This window comes from Colletes gigas, unplaced genomic scaffold (genome assembly GCF_013123115.1).
Source record: "Colletes gigas isolate AHSC1104 unplaced genomic scaffold, ASM1312311v1 Colletes_gigas_Sc00004, whole genome shotgun sequence".
NCBI lineage: Eukaryota > Metazoa > Arthropoda > Insecta > Hymenoptera > Colletidae > Colletes > Colletes gigas.
This window is the reverse complement of record NW_025106633.1, coordinates 3624657-3641462: the sequence shown is the minus strand read 5'-3', so window position 1 is coordinate 3641462 and position 16806 is coordinate 3624657. Positions and strand designations below refer to the sequence as shown.

Sequence of the window (16806 nt, the reverse complement as noted above, 5' to 3'; positions counted from 1 at the left end):
CGTGTTTTTCCACGCATGACGGTGCAGTACGCGACGATGACAGCGAAATGACGATGATTCGGAGTTGACCAGGCGCGTCGCGACGAGAACCCGACCGGAAATCTGAGGTTTGGCGGTTCGGAGAACGCGTACGTCTGCCTCGAAGCGTTCCTCCAATAATAACAACGACGTTTAATTAGTTGACGTCCGAGACGGGAAACAGATTAAGTTTATTATTACCGCTAGACTCGCGCTAACTTTAGATAAATCATCTTCGCCTAATCTCAAGAACAGGTATATAATCGCTAGAACTCTGTCGCTACCTTCTTCCCGGTGAACAGGTAGATTATTATCCCCTACTTGTGATCGTTTTGGCTTACGGGCTAGAATGAATTGTTTTCTCGCTACTCTTTAGGAATCTCGCGAATCGATCGATCGATCGACCGGATCGGTTCGGATGCTGGCCAGCCTGAGAAGGGAACGCGCGCCCGTTTCGCTCCGTGGTCGAAAAATCATCGACCAACCCGAAAACTCTTCGAAACGTCGTCTCGAAGCTGAAAAAGCAAACGAATCACGACTAATGCAAGGAAAACAACACGAAGCTACGATCTTTACGCTCCTACGACGATCCTCCTCCGGTGATAATTGACTCCGCGTATAATTTTCTACCCAGTCGCGATAATTGACTGAAAACTGTGCTCGAAACGAATTACAACGCTAACCGATCTCCGGCGACGTAAGAAAAATATTCAATCGATTCGATAACGAGTTCTGCTGATATTTCGAAAGCTGCGCGCAGTCCCCTCAAGCCAACCGCGTAGCTCGCGTCTCTCATACACACTCTTTCTCTCTCTCGTATCTTTCTCTCTGTGTATCTCAGTTACGAGTATAAGGCTACTTCAAGCGGTTACAATATGTAATAATCGACAACTCTCCCACACGTTCGCCGCCTATTCGTCGTTACACCGCTACTTGTATGTATATCGTGGTGATGCTCTTTTTTTTCCCAGTAGTTACAATAGTAATGGTAATAGTAATAGTAATAGTAGTAGTAATAATAATAGTAGTAATAGTAGTAATAGTAGCAATATAGTAATAATAATAACGTTATTATTATTATTATCCTCGCTGTTCCTCTTTTTTTTCTTTTATAACTGTTATCTGTATGTGGGTTACATATCCGCGCGGTTCCTTTGTTCGCACTCCGTTTTCTGTTTCCGTTTCTGACTGTTTTTTTTTTGTTCTCGATACCGTTCTATTATGTTTTTTTTTTCTAGTTTTCCTTTCTCCGGTTTTTTCTACCCCTCGTTCTAAACGATCCTCCATCTTCCTGCCCCATTACCGTCGAACGAATTCTTACAATCTAAAAAAGACGTCGATGCACGACCACGAACGAGGCATCGGGAACCCGTCCTGCGCGTTCGCCACGCCTGTTATCGCGATTCGTTTGTAACGATTGTGGTCCGATTGTTTCCACGTCGGCGTTCTTGCTCCCCGGGACCCTGAATCGACGACGGTTGTCGTCGTCGCTCTGTTCGACTGTAGACGTCGACTTCGACTTCGATCTACGCGCGCTCGGTTTCCCGTTAAAAGCGCGACGGCTGCTCGGATTGGTCGACTCGGATTTTGACAACCGATCGGAACACGCTGAATAGACGCGATATTGGAACGTAGGTCGCGGATGTGGAGTCACGGGGTGAGTGTCAACTTTTCTTTGGAACAATGCGGCTGAAACGATCGAAATAAAAACAGAACGTCTCGTAGAAATTGTAACTTGGAGATCCATACTGAAATCAACGTTTCCGTTTAGCACTGGGACTGATACTATTATTCGAAATTATGTGATAAATATTATTAATAATTTAGGGTTGGATCTCAGTTCTGTGCAAATATGTCTTTCAAATTTGAAATTTAACTGGTAATTTTTTGTCGAAGCATGGTAAATTATAAAATATATCCCGTAGTCCTCATTAGTGATACATGAATATAAAATACTCATTCTCGTAGGGAAAAAATATTACACATATAGGTCTGTTTCTTCCTATTTTTGTTTTTCAAATCAATATAAATAATTTTTGGAAATAGTTTGCTATAACTTTGTTAAAACCAATTATGATGCATTAATAAACTGACAAATCAGGACTCTATACAAAGCATCAGTCCCATCGTTACAGGCAACGCGATTATTTTTTCTACGAAGAGCGAATAATGATTCCTAGTCGAAGGACACGAAACGCAATAAAGGCGAAAACGCGAAGAAACGAACGTTTCGCTTGGAAAACGTTTCAAAGGCGAAGAACGTTCGAAGCAGGACGTAACTCATAAACGCTGGTGAATTTTATTCGTCTGGCACGTGACTCGAGAACGTATCCATCCATCGAGCTATCCTCTTCTTCTCGTTTGTACGGCGTTGTATCGGAACCACGTCGAGAAACATCGAAAGGGAGGGGATCGCGGAGAGTTCTCAAATAAATTGAATTCGAGAACCGAGAGTCATCGTCGAGTGGATGGCCGACCGACAGAAACTCGAAGAGAGCTCCTGTCGAATATGGCCGACCCGGGGTTGACGGAAAGGGTCCCGTGAGAAATTATTCGCTCGATAACCGACACGGATATTAACCCTTTTACGCTCAACCGAACGATATTTCGACCAGCTGCGATGCTGGCTAGAAAACTCTCGCGGCCGATCTATCATGGTCGACTACTTCCGATGTCCCAACTCTCGCGTGAATTTTCCTCCATTTTTGTCGAAGAAGAAACCATTCCTTTATTTAGAATTTACTTTGTTACTTACGCGTCTGGAAACAAACTGCTAATCGAACAATTGGGGGTCGATGAAAATTGCAAATAAAGTTCCTTCGTCCTTGAGACTCTGGAACGATTTTTCGCACTCCAGTCGAATAAAATTCTCCACCAGCCACGATGAATAAGAAAGATGCAAAGCAACAACAAAATTAGAAGACCAGAAAGTAAAACAAACCTTCAAGAACAGCTTACATTATTCCTTCGGCGCCAAAACAGTAGACAATCGAGAGAAACGATTACCAAAAGTGGCAATAACAAGCTGGCAAAGAAATTCGCCATTGTTTGCTGCCGAACCACCGAAGATCAAAGATGTCTGGGAATGTTCTCGTAAAGACGAGGCTTATTCTCGGAAGAGTTGGCACTCGATTGGGGTCAGGTCTTGGTCCAGGATGCTCGAAGACGTCGGGAGTAAGAATTGAAAAAAAAAAGGAAGACGAAAGATAAGGGTTGGAAATCACGAGGCGCGGCTCGTACGAAGAATGAAAAGTTTCCGTTTGGCGAAGTTCGAGCTGGTCCGTTTCGGGAACGCGGATGAAAGTCGACCAACCGGATCGAACGCGCTTAGGGGGATGACGATTTATTTAGAGAATCCCGCGTATGTTCAGCGATCGACGAGCGACAGCTATCGACATGTCAGCGTCCAGTCAGCAAGACGGCCAGGGCGATCAGGCTCGAACGTCGTCAGCGTGCGTCGCAACGTTCTCCGACCTTGTTCAAGCGTTAGATGGATCCCGGTGCTTCCGTTCGCGGGTTCTTCGTCGTTTCTAGCGACGTATTAGCCACGAAGGGTCCGTCCGACGATGAGGACCGTCATCGAGGCAGCCAGGATCACCGCTACGCTGCTGGCCGACAACGATGGTCCTGAGTTGCAACCCTCCTGCTGGCAGCAATACGTCCTCGTGCTCCAGGCCTCTGGAACAGACAACGGAACCACCGTTATTGCTGGTCGTTCGCTGAAATGACCAGCGATATCTGTGCTTTCTTTCGTCGCGATAGAACGCGTTCAGAGTCCGTCGAATCTATCGCGATACATTGTTACAGACTCGCTGGAAATTCCTAGTGATCTGCTCCAAATTTAAAGTGACCCACTAGTAGTTCTAAGTGACCCACGTGAAACATAAAAGGACCCACATCGAGTATCGAGTGACCCATGATAAGCATTTGATGACCCACGGTAAATTTAAAAACTCGCAAAATTATCCAGAACATATCATCCAGAATCTTCATTTTTTAATACAAATAAAAGTGTATCGTGTTCGAACGATAATTTCCCTTTTTACACTCGAAAAGATAAGTTACTCGAGTCAATTGGTGAGTCAACAATGAAGACGATAAACTCGTCCAAACTGCAATTGAATTGCGTATGAGTGAAATAATTTTGATAGAATTTCAAGCAGAGATTTACGGTGCACGTTTATTATAAATACGGAACGTCAACGACCCAGCGAGGGATTGTTTTTAAAAGTTGCCCAGCGGAGTGTCACAGTGATTATTTTTCAAAGCATTAAACGCGACGCGTTGGAAGTCGGAAGTTGCTCGATCCGAATGGATTTCTAGGGTAGAGAAAAATCGTAGTGACGTTTGGCCCCCTTTTCTCCCCAAGCCTACGAACGGCATAACTGAAGTTGTTTCATTTATACGCGGTATAAAAGGCTACGTTGCGATAAAAGACACACACGTCAGGGCTTTATCGAATATGGAATATCAAAAGCGCCTTTGGGCTCCTTCGGAGAGTGAATAACTCGCCTTTTAAATGAAACTAAAAAGCGCGAGAAAGAGGTTCACGAGTGAAAAGGAGCACGCGTGGCCAGGAAATAAGCCAATTCAGTTACAAATGTAAAAAGCACGATACGCTTCTTTTTCTCTCTCTCTCTTTCATTTTTTTTCTGCGAAACGGGAAACGGGAGAAGAAAATGCGAAACTTCTTAATGTCGAACAGCGAGAAGTTATTAAAATAGAGGACACAAGAAACCTCATTAAAAGGGAAATACAATAGAACGGTTCGTAACAAAAGGTTTTGCTTAATCGTGCAGAGAAAATGAAAAACCGGCGGGGATCGCTCGGGGAAGCCTTGAACGTTAAAAGTCCGTCATAAAATTCTTGTTTCGCTTCGAAACCCTTTGAAAACCTTCTCGACCCCTTCGAACACGGCAAAGAAAGTCGCGAGATATAAATTGAAGATATCGTTAAAAATGTTTAATCTGTGTAATTTCGATCGCTCCTGTTAATGGTTTATTCCTGGCAATTTTATTCGCATGGCTGGTTCCACATGTTACGTTTCCTTGCAATTGTATACTCTTCTATTATAACGAACACAGTCATTAAGTAAGAATAACGAAAGAATTTCAAGCATGGTTTGGTGCTCCATTATTTCAATTTTCTGTTAACGCAACGTGAATAATTTTCATTCTGATACACCGAACAAAACCTTTTCAAATAATTCTTAGCAACTTATTTTTATTCAACGAACAAAATCATGGTATGATACTGTGAGAATGGTATCAGATTATTTCGTAAGTAGAATTCGGTAGATCGAGTAATATTTTTAAACAGGGAAGCGTCCTCCTTGAAAAATGACGCTCCCCGAATTCGCCCTTTTTTTCACCCAGAAACGTTATCTTGTTTTCGACGGGACACGCGGTGGTGCAATAATCTCGTCGAAAGATCGATCTTCTCCTCGTTAAGGATGAAAAATCTGGTCTCGTTTATAAACCCTCGAAACGACTGCAAGAAAACACGGGAATCACGATGCTACGATGGGAGGGGGACGCGAGGGGGATGAAAAACGATCGCGCGGAAAACAAGGAAGCAGGAAATCGACTTAATATTTCGGATAACCGGCCGGAGATTTCCTGTTTACTCGCTGAACGTTACGAGCTTCTTTCGCTCTAATGGAAATCGCCGGCAACGTCCAACGAAACGAAAACAATAAAAATAAATACGAAGAAACGAAAACTAAAAATATTATAGTTTACACTCTGAATCTACGTGGACATTTATCCATGTAAATTTCGTTAGTTTATTTTCTTTCCTACATTAAATTTTTCTCGCATACTTTTCTCATAAAATTAAATTTTAAATAATAATAGAATTATTCTTTTCAAAATAATGAACACAATAGAGTAAATAAATAAAAATCGGTATCCAAAGAGATGGATGCCAAAGAAGATCGACGGGGGGATAAACGTCGAAAACGCGTGGGCGTGAAAGACACGGGAATCGAAAGAATCCGCGACTGAGATTCATCGGGACGTGAAAATCTGGGTGAATAGAGGAGACGGAGAATGGAAAAAGATTACGAGGCAGGAAACTTCCGCGGGGGAAAGTAAAAGTTAGGAGAACGAAGCGTTGTAAATCGGCGGGGAACCGGGATTCAGGGAAAAGTTGAACGCATTGACTGGCAACATGTGCGCTCCATTACACGCCGAGAGGATTACAAAAGTTTCGGACGGATTTTCAGTTCGAAAACAGGACGAAGGACTCCCCGAATCCCCGCTTAATCGCATTACGCACGCCCGGCGTCGCGACAACGACGGTTCCGCGTCAGGATCTTTTTTTTCCTCGGACGTTTTGCATGAATCTTTCCCGTTCGAGATGTCTACGAGTCCTTTAGCTTCTTCCTCCGAAGGATTATCGTCGGTTATCCGGCCTGGCCGGAACAGCTTTAACGACACTCGACTTTAATGGGGGGGAAATTACGGTCCGGAGGACATTGGTTGATGAATTTTCCGGTCGTTCGACCGGGAAGGAACAGTTTCTTTAATTGACGCTATTTCCAGTCAAGAAACGATACTTCGTAGCTGCTACACTCCTCAGGATCGGAGCCAAAGATATAGAAATTATTATAGGATTAATTTTAAAGCAAAGAAAGCGCCAGATTTATTCTATGCGAGATACAGGTGCTTTTGGGGGAATTGTAAATATACGAAGAAATGTGTAACTATTTGAATTTTTGAAAAATATATTCAGATCTCAGATCTTCAGATGTTAAAGTAATTCGATAGAATAATATTCCAAATTTTATTTCTTCGACTGTGTTTCCATTCGATTGTAGAATTAAATTTACGTAACGTTCCAAAGGACCACAGTTTAACCCATTAAAATGAGCTTGATGGGAATATTCCGGTTTCGAAATAGTTCCTTACGAAGTCACGATCTAAGTGAATTCCTCCCCATTAAATTTGCCTAAAATTCCAAGAAACAGTAACCAGAGTTTTACATATTTCGCGGGTTCGTGAAACGGGCAAAGGTACGGGGACGAGTACTTGTTTTTAGCCGGGGTAATTCATATTTAATGGACGAAACTACCCTCCAAAACTTTCGAACCCCCATCTTGAAAACCATTATGGGCACAAAGGAGTTTTTTTCGGTCGAGCATTTAACGGCTATTTACGGAAGGTAATAAACAGCGAGTGAAAATTTCGACCAGAGACCCCCTCTTATTTCCAAACTAGCCCAGCAGTTTTGTCCAAGAGTCAACCGCGAAGGATTTTGCTGTTGGATCGATCCCGCGACCCAGATTCTACTCGTCTGGCCAGAAACTGTAATTCTACTCGTTCAATCTCTGCACCACTAAATCTACGGTAACGATTCTCAAAATGAACACAATGGAAACGTTCAATTTACAAAACACGGCTCGTTTTAACCATTACCAATTTCCAATAATTTTATCTCCGCTGCCTCGAGGTAAACCATTCTCTACTCTTTCGTAACTGGACTTTATTTACAGTTACATTTACTTAATAAAAATATATTATCAACCCGGACTCCTCTCTCATAACTGTACTTTATTTATAGTTACATTTACTTAATAAAAGTATATTATCAATTTTTATCAGTTGGTCGTTGGTCTACGTACCTGGACGAGTAAAATGAGTACAATAATGATTCCTAAATTGAACATGTCTATCGTGTTCAATTTACGAATCACTGTTCATTTTAGGAATCATTACTCGTGGCAGCGACCGACGGCTCATTTAACTCGTCCAGGCACGTAGATCAATGAGTAACTAATGAAACTTGACAATATATTTTTATTAAGTAAATACAACTATAAATAAACTACAGCTACGAAAGAAGTTGAAAGGAGTGATTTTTCTCGACAAAAAATTCTTGGGAATTGGAGGAGGGAGAGATTCTGGGGAAGTTGATACGGTTGGGCGGTGGGGTCAAAGGTCCGAGGCGAAAAATTACGGAGTCGTTTCGTTCCCAGCGAACAGCGGCTGCTCCAATTTCTACGCGATGTGGATAGTCAGAGGAGCAATTCCAACGCGGTTCGTGCGGTAAACCGCGCGTGCAGCTCGGATTTCAAAGCGTGCGCGGGCGTATCGTCGTCTTTGACGAAAGAGGTCTTCGATTCCGGCTGGAATCCGGCGTGCATTGCCTTCTTTCGCCCAGTCGCGTCGACCTTACCCGCCTCGCGAAAGAAACTCCAAGGATTTCGCCTCTGTGCGGTTTTTTCTGCGCCATTGCCTCAAAGCGGATCTTTGAGGGAGTCGTCGAAAGCTCGGAAACGAGTCCGCGCTTCTTCGACTTAGCCTCGAATATTATCCCCTGTTTCCATAAACGGGGGATCCGCCAGGGGAAAATACGAAATAAAATTTTGTCTCGAGAAGCGACTTTCTTGGATTTCGAGGAAATTTAATTACTTTTTTCCAGTCGTATCGGGGATACAAAAGTCTTTCGGGAAATGAAAAGTATCCAAAAAGGAATTGTTAATGTTACTCTGTGGAACAAATTTCTTAATCATGAAAAGGGGAGAAGCGAAGGAAAGATTTCGTTCGAGATTACTCGTAAATCTTCTAGATCTTATCAGCGTGGAAACGTCGCGAGAATTGCAACAGGTCTCGAACAGTCTGCTAGGAAGTCCTTTGTGAACCTCCATGCATATTTAACGTTGGTATATATTATATCAATCTCGATATTATGTAAATAGTTTCTATTTACACAAAGTTAGATTTTAATTTGCTCCACCTCCGGTGATTAATTCTACAAAATTATAATTTAAAATGGAGGAACTCACTCTTTTCCACGCACGTTGGCACGCAGTCTCGCACTGTCGACGCCTCGCTGACGTATTTCTGAAACAGCCAAAACATAATATCGAGTTAAGTATCTATCAAACGTGCATACATTCGTTTTGACGAAATTAAAAAATGTTGCTTTTTCAACCCCTCCAGTTTCAAATTATATATTAAGAAATAATAAAGGTTAATAATTTGTCTCTCGTAAAATTGATCCACTTATTTCGTCGCGACTTGTATTTCGACAGAATTCCTCCCCCGATAGAAAATAAAAGCGAACGCTTGGCGCGCGATTCGATAAATCGCCGCGGGCCCCTTGTTTAAACTACCGTCGAACAATTAACCCGCATTCCTGGCCGGCGTGAAATTCGCGAATTTTCGCAGTCGCGATTAACTCCGTCCGACAACTGTTATATTTACGCGGACCGATAAAATCGACGTGTTTCGATTCACGCGAGGCGGAGGGCAATTTTTACGTTTGTACTTTTCATCAGCGACGAGGAGAGGATCTCGTCCGGGAAAAGTGATGCCTTTTAATCTTGTTCTCGCGTTAATCCGCTCTCCGTACTCCGGAGTTTATCAAACAGAAATAATAATAATTAAAAGGACACACTTTTTCGAAACAAACATTTTATACAAATACTTGTATCCACATGCACGGAATTCTGTAAACGTGACATAAAAATTAATTTAGATTTATTTCAAATAGCACAAATCTTCCAAATTGCAAATATATATTTTTAAATATTAACCTTAAAAATAACCTAAATATATTAACCTTAGAAATACCAAAAGGATAAGATACTGTAGAAGAAATTTTTAATTGTAACGATATTTAAATTACTATTACAAAAGGAACAGAAATAACATTTAAATAAACTAATAATTGAGACCTCGTCGTTTGCACAAAACTCGATGGATTCTAACAAGATAAAGGTACCTGATAGTTGTTGAAAGCGCGAAAAATTTACGATAAAAATATATAGGGACTCGTCTAATGAACACTGGAAGGATGTAGCAAATATCGAAAGGGATCGTTCCGCGGAAGTACATTAAAATCGAAGTGGGGACAATCGGTGTCCTTCCGTTGCAAGTGAAACGGTGATTAGAAAGGACGGGGTCATCATTCGGGTCGTCCTGTGTTCTCTGGTTGGACGAATTCGAAGTACCACGAAGCAGACTGCGTCATAGGCGGCCGGTGATCGATACCCGACGATTATAACGCCCCGAGGACGTCGTACATATTAAACCCTCCGCAACTCCTCCGCTGTTCACGTACATATTAAACTCTTCCTGTCCCTCTTCCACCCCTCGCGTCTCGTGCCTCTTCCGTGGATTCGTCAACGATTCCAAGAATATTCCTGTGCATGCTCTCCGGCGAACCCGCTGCTCCATGCAGAATTCGCCCAAATTGTCCGCGGATACGCCATTCGTCCTGTCAGGAGATCCCTGGATGTACATAACGACGGGACCGAGTTTACCGTCTGCAAACACCCATAGAACGACGGGCCACATTTCGTTCCTTGCAATAAAATCTAAGCACTCGGGAACGCAACATCGATGTTTTATTGACTAGTGTCCGTAACAATTTGTTAAACGGTCTGTCAACGCGTATTAAAAGTACACAAATTTCAGACGCGTACAGTTTCGAAGGTATTTAGTTTTATCCGTAATTTAGGCGTCATTAGAAGTGGCAAAGCTTCCCCTTTGAAATGGTTTTTTATTTATATCGATTCGACTTCCCGTTTCGGAGATATCGTAATTCATGTAAAGCAGTAATTTTTAAAATTCCACTGTTCGCGCTCTATCCGTCTTCGAAAGTGCATTAAAAGTATTAAAAACTTTGGAGGCGTGCAGTTCCGAAGGTGCTGGAGTCATATCCATAATTGAGCCACTGTCGAAAGCGGCAAAGCTTCCTCTTTAAAATGGCTTTTGGTTTTTGTCGATCCGACTTCCCGTTTCGGAGATATCGTAATTTATGTGGAAGCCTCTCTCTCGCGCGTACGTCGTGACAATCGTGACCTAGTTACTGCGATCACGTGCGGTCAACGACCTTGTCACGCGACGTAAACAAACGCTTCGAAGCCTTGTATCTCCGGAACTGGCCACCGCATCGACTTGAAACTAAAATCGCCATATCTCCGAAACTAATTACGCTATCGACTTGTACAAACGCTCGTTTTAAAGGGCATTTCATCCTCTAACCAATGACTCTATCAACTATCATTATTCATGCTATCTTCTATGAATATTTTCAAAAGAAACTTTGTTCTGGTATTCCAATTCTAATTTTTGTACATTTGACGTAGAAAATATTACTTGCGTTTTACATATTATGTTAAATTTGAACTCTACGAGATAATATCGATTCAATTGACCAACGGATCATAATATAAAAAGTTCAATAATATTTTTTGATAAATTTTTTAAATAGAATCCTTGGTTTCTTCGAATCGAATGAGCTTCCAGTGGCCGTTTATTCTACAGTGTCTTTCTCTCCTAAAAATTAATTTTAATCGTGATCGTCGATGGCAGCTCCGATTGAAATTCGGCCAAACACTGATTCCAAGTTGGCGTGTTTCCGTTCGAGTTATGGTTGATTCGCAGAAAGCTCGTCGCGTGCGCGGAAAGTGGCCGGGCGCGTCATAATGAGAGAATAATGAAGACAAATGAACGCCACGGGATCGAGGCTTGAAAGGCTTCGCGGCGGAATTAAGCGACGCGCCTCCGGAGTCGATTTCGATGTAAATTCGACTCTCGTCGCTCCATTGTTTCTCTGGTGGAAATCTGGCTAGCCTCGACCGCCATTAAGGAGTCTATCTAGCCGCGATCGATCATCGTCGAACGTTCGATTTCGTTGAAATGGACCAAGCTCTATCGACTTGCTCCGAAAAAGCAACGCTGTTCAAACGAACGCTATTAATTTCCATTAATTCGCGAGACTACAGTTAAAACTTCCAACCAAAAATTTGTGGGCAGTGGAAAAAAGATGGAACCTCAATTTTTACTTCTAAAATTGAAGTAGGAGTGTATTTTTCTCTGTTCAAAATTTAATTTATTTGGAAAATTGTAGAAGAATTATTTTTTTAATCTTCTACAAAATTTTGCTTGGCTCGCTCTGTAGAATGATCAAAGAAGCTCGGATTAGCGACCATAATCCTCCCCTTGTCCGGACCGCCTTAATACCGCCAGAGTTTATACTTTTTACAACAAACCAGTATGAATATACATTTAATGTATACGTAAACACCGGGGACGAGAGTGCCACGGAATTAAGTATCGCGTGGCGAGAATCACGAACCGCTGAGAGTCCAATATAAATTCAAATTTCACCACCCATTGTTCTCCTTTTCGCTAAGGCGACGGATTCCCGTCGTGTCCCGTTTCAATTCGACGTCCCATCCATAGAATTGATTTTTCTGTTCGGAATTGATCCCTGCTTCTCCATCGTTTTCCTCCCATTCATGTTCCGGTCGTCGATCACTGAGGGTAAGGCCATAGATGAGGTGTACGAGCAGAACTTACATCCAATGTATTTTTTCGGCCCATTTTTCTGGGGCTCTTACCTTGAGATACACTCCTCCAAAATGTTATAAAAGGATCGTGCATTAAATTGTATGGGCATCCTTGTGAGAAGACTATAATCTTCGACTTCGTGGTGGTTGGTTATTCGCTTATCAACAATGGTTAAGTAATGGTCATGGATGGTCAAGAGTGAGGCTGACATCAAGATCAAAAGTCCAGCAATGGTCAAGCGGTAGGACCAATCGAAGTAGTTCTTCTGTAGACCAGACTCTCCTTGACTGACAACTTTGTCTTTGCGTCTCCCCACTCTTCCACCGTAGGAAGAGGTATATGGAGAGTCACTGATAGCATACTCTTTCAGTACCCCAGGAGACTTCCAGGGGGATCGGGTATCGCGAATTCGGAGGCCTATCTCTGGCTATTAGTGAATTGGGCTGCCCACTGATGACCAAGACTGACCAGACTGACCAGGAGTGGCCACTACTAACCAGTGCTGACCACTACTGACCAGTGCTGGACCGTGATGACCAACAGTAAGAATTAGTGAGTTGCATGTGATTTTTATTCCCCCGTTCCCCATGTCGTAGGACGAAAGGTCCAAATCGACATGGGTGACTGGTTATATACATAGTATTTTTAGCGAGTATAGTGACCACGGGTATGAATCATACCCGTGACTAGTAACACATGTATATTGTTTTATCTTAGGATATTTTGCTTAAAATTAGAATCTTCTTACACACCGCGATTTTTAAGATGATTCACTTATTTTTAATTTGGTTCTCACTTTCCAAGATTATGTCTCGTCTGAAGGGACCAGAGTTTAATTAATAATCACTCTTAGCTAGGTAATGCAATTATTGATTAAAAACTAAATAATATTAGCAAATTGACTGTGTTCCGCCTTACATAGATCATCATAAATATAGAGCGTCTTCGCGAGGTTAGTTTTGATTCTAATCGATTACAACAAAGTAACAAGTACAAGAAGCCTTCGAGGGTGCAGGGAAAATTGCTCCCATAATTTTTCAAACAGCAGCTTGAATAGAAATTTCAATTTTCTAAATTCGTTTTAATTACGGAAAAAATCGAGATAATAGTCGGATAAGCGGCGAGAAAAGGAAAAGTTTTCCGTCGACGTTCCAATTTGTGGCGCGAAGCAGACTGGTATTAATTACACGACGGGGATAAAGTGAGGAACGGTTCGAAAACAGGAACATAAATTCACCCGATACATGTGTATTTAACATAATAACATTTGTACGGGATATCTAATTTACATAGGAACTTTCGAATTGCACGGTAAACTTGTACACGGACGATCCGACTGATTCGAGCGTCATATATATCAATATTGACTTGCGCAATCATTCGTCTGCGCGTGTCATCGGTAATGTAATTGCAATCGATAATAATTTGACTAATGTCAAAGAGGATGTCCTTTTTCCAGCCAAACTTTTTCGTTAAACTTGACATTTCTATAACGCTATTAAAAAGCACAAAATTACAAAAAAATATAAAATGTTAAAATTTCCATAAATTTTCGCCTCCTACAAATAATTCTTTCGAGCCTCAATCTTTGAGGAGCAAAACAGCCATCGGTTATTATTCCAATTTCAGTTTTATCTTTCCTCCGTGGGTGAAATCGCGGAATTCACGACTATGGGATCGTTGGATCGTCCAAAGCCTAAAATAATCGAAAACCGGGGGACAGCTTCATCAATTTTATCAAATCCCCGGCTGGGCGACTCCTTCGAAGGAAATAAAATCTTCCGTTTCGACGCGAGTTTAGACCGGCGTTCGCGGCGTCGTTAGATCTGAATATTCAATCTCGTCGAATACGCAAATAGTAATTCAATTTCGCCCGTTCGTGGCGGCACGGCGGACAATTTGCATCGATTTTAAGGCGTCGGGGCGAAATTCGCGAGTCAAGTATCCGTGAAAGTTAACGACGATCCGGTTAATCAAATGCCGCCGCGAGGAAAATCGAACTTCTTTAAATGTCGACTTGTGCGTCTGAAAAGGATACTTTTCCCTCGCGTTGACTCCAACGATTATACCAGATTTCTACATTTATTGGGTTGCAAATTTTACTATTCTTTTGGACAAATTTATGGGGGTAGCAAGAAGAATTTTTATTCAGAATTGGGGTACACAGAGACAAAAGTTACGTACAGGTACAAAGAGACTTTTTCCATAGAGAGTGAATTATATAAGGGTTGCAAATTCTCTTGGGAAGTATTAAGGGTGACAAGAAGATATTTTGCCAAGCATTGAGGGGTGTAAAGACAGCTTTTGCTAGCTTTTGATAGGTTAATGCACCCCAAGAGTTACAAAGACTATTCTCAAGAGAAATGTACAGGGATAGTAGTAATATTCGTTGCCCAGAATTAAAGTACAAAGAGCATCTTCACACAGAAGGTGGAATATCTAAAGCAAATTCTATTTTCTTGAAAAATATTGAAGATGACAAGAAGATATTTTGCCAAGCATTGGGGGGTGTAAACCTTTTGTTCGAAGGTTACCCCAACCAAAGAGTTACAAACACTATTTTTCAGAGAAATGTACAGGGGTAGTCGTAATATTCATTGCCCAGAATTAAAGTACAAAGAGCCTCTCCACACAGACGGTGGAATATCCAAAGCAAATTCTATTTTCTTGAGAAATGTTGAAGATCCCAAGAATACATTTTGCCAAGTATATAAAAAAACCTTTCACCTGGGGATGGTGGTAAAAGTAAACGAGATATCGTCATGGAAAGCAATAAGGGACTCGGAGTATCCAGTTCTGTAATTTATCGACGCGCTCGTGCAATCGAACGCAGTTCAGGGACGTTTCCCTTCGGTTTCAGTTTCGAACGACATCGTTTCGATTTCAGGAAGCACGGAAAATACAAACTCGACCGAAGGGGGGTGGAGGAGTGGTCGATTCTCGACCCCTCGTCGCGCTTCGAAGGCCCGGTCGTGGTTCGTGGATGCTGGCTTCGATACCTGGGAGCGAAGCTGGCATCAATCGTGGCTCTTTATCGTCGCCGCTGGCGCTGTTCGCAGTGTCTTAAGTGCTTTTCAGACGTTCGAAAGACGGCCCGGTAGCTAGGGAACCGGAAATTGGGGGCTGGCTGTCATCGCGACGCGACTTTAAAGAGCAAACTGGCAAAATATAGACAAAAGTATCTCGTCGAATAAAAATAGAAACTCATGTGGAATAAAATATTTCACTTGGAACAAATAATAAGAATTTAAATGTTCCATCCCTCTGCTGTATATTGGTCTTATTAATTATTTGCAATATAATAAATTTGTACTCCATCTTCGAATCGTTTGTGGGCAATTCTTTCGAGTAATGTAAATTTATTTGAAATTCTAGTTTACTTTGAAATTTTAATCGTTTATGTTCCCTGCTATTTAATAGACCCTGTTATTATTCCATCTTTCCTGTCTGCATTAACAATCTACAGGTGTGCACGCGGCTAAATGCGTCCCAGGCGTCGCGACGCCGTTGCACTAAGGCGAAAATGGCGGCCATTTTCGCGCGGCGTATCGCTTTACCTATCCCGAGTGGCGTCCATCGACGAAGACATCGACGAAACCGGTTTATCGCGGTCGTTATCGCCGCCGTCGATGCGATTACGATGCCATAAACTGGCAAATTCATCGTGTAATGGGAGAGTCTAGATAGCCCCCCGCCCCCCTCCCGGTTAAGGTGAACCCAATTTTGACTATCAGCCGCGCCAACGGAACGGAAGAAAGTGGATTTCTTCGTGTCTTTATTTTCTCTTTTTTATCGCCGGCTAACGAAGGCATTAAGGAGAACGCGGAGGGTGGACTTTATCGACAGCGTTTATCGCGATGCTCGTAACCCCGTTGTACACACAAAAGGGACGCCTAATGGAACGTTCGTGTTTAGAGAACGCGCCAAGTCATCGGGAAGCTTTAACGCCCCGATGTCGCCCGAGAAATATGGCGTCGCGCGAGTGATTTCAACGACGGGACCCGAATTCAATGACGCTGGGACGCTTAACGCGCGCGAAGATCGTAAATCTTCGTCGTAAATTTACCTAACCTCGATCGACTCGCCGCGTTAATCTCACGGATGTCCCCCATATTTTCCACCTATCCGATGGGTTTTACGATCCTCGATAATGGCTTCGACCGTCAAAGCTCGCCTTAAGGGGCTTCGTTCGAAGTTCGAATGGTTGGCCGATACTCGTGATTTTTGCTGGTGAAAACTGTCGGACTTATCGTTTTCAAAATTTTTGGATATACTTGGAGATGCTTCACAAAGCTATGAGAATTTTTCCAAGCCTCAATAATTAATTTTAATCGAATTTTTATTATTCTGTGTGTTTGGATTGAACTTGAAAAAGTTGAGTGGCACTTGAGATTTTTTTTCGAGAAAACTATCGGACTTATTATTTTCAAAATTTTTGGATATACTTGGAGATGCTTCACGAAGCTATGAGAATTTTTCCAAG

The 16806-nt window shown here is 42.2% G+C and overlaps 1 protein-coding gene across 1 annotated transcript in view; it reads right to left on the bottom strand.

The window, feature by feature from the left end:
* Positions 1–1101: 1101 nt before the first annotated feature.
* Positions 1102–16806, bottom strand: part of LOC122405372 — a 103746-nt gene continuing 88041 nt past the window's right edge. The window contains exons 3-4 of the mRNA XM_043410056.1: positions 8807–8864; positions 1102–3696 (exon numbers count right to left, since the gene is read on the bottom strand). Of these exons, the coding sequence (XP_043265991.1) occupies positions 3560–3696; positions 8807–8864 (195 nt within the window). The 3' untranslated portion in view covers positions 1102–3559. The remainder of the gene's footprint in view (positions 3697–8806; positions 8865–16806) is intronic.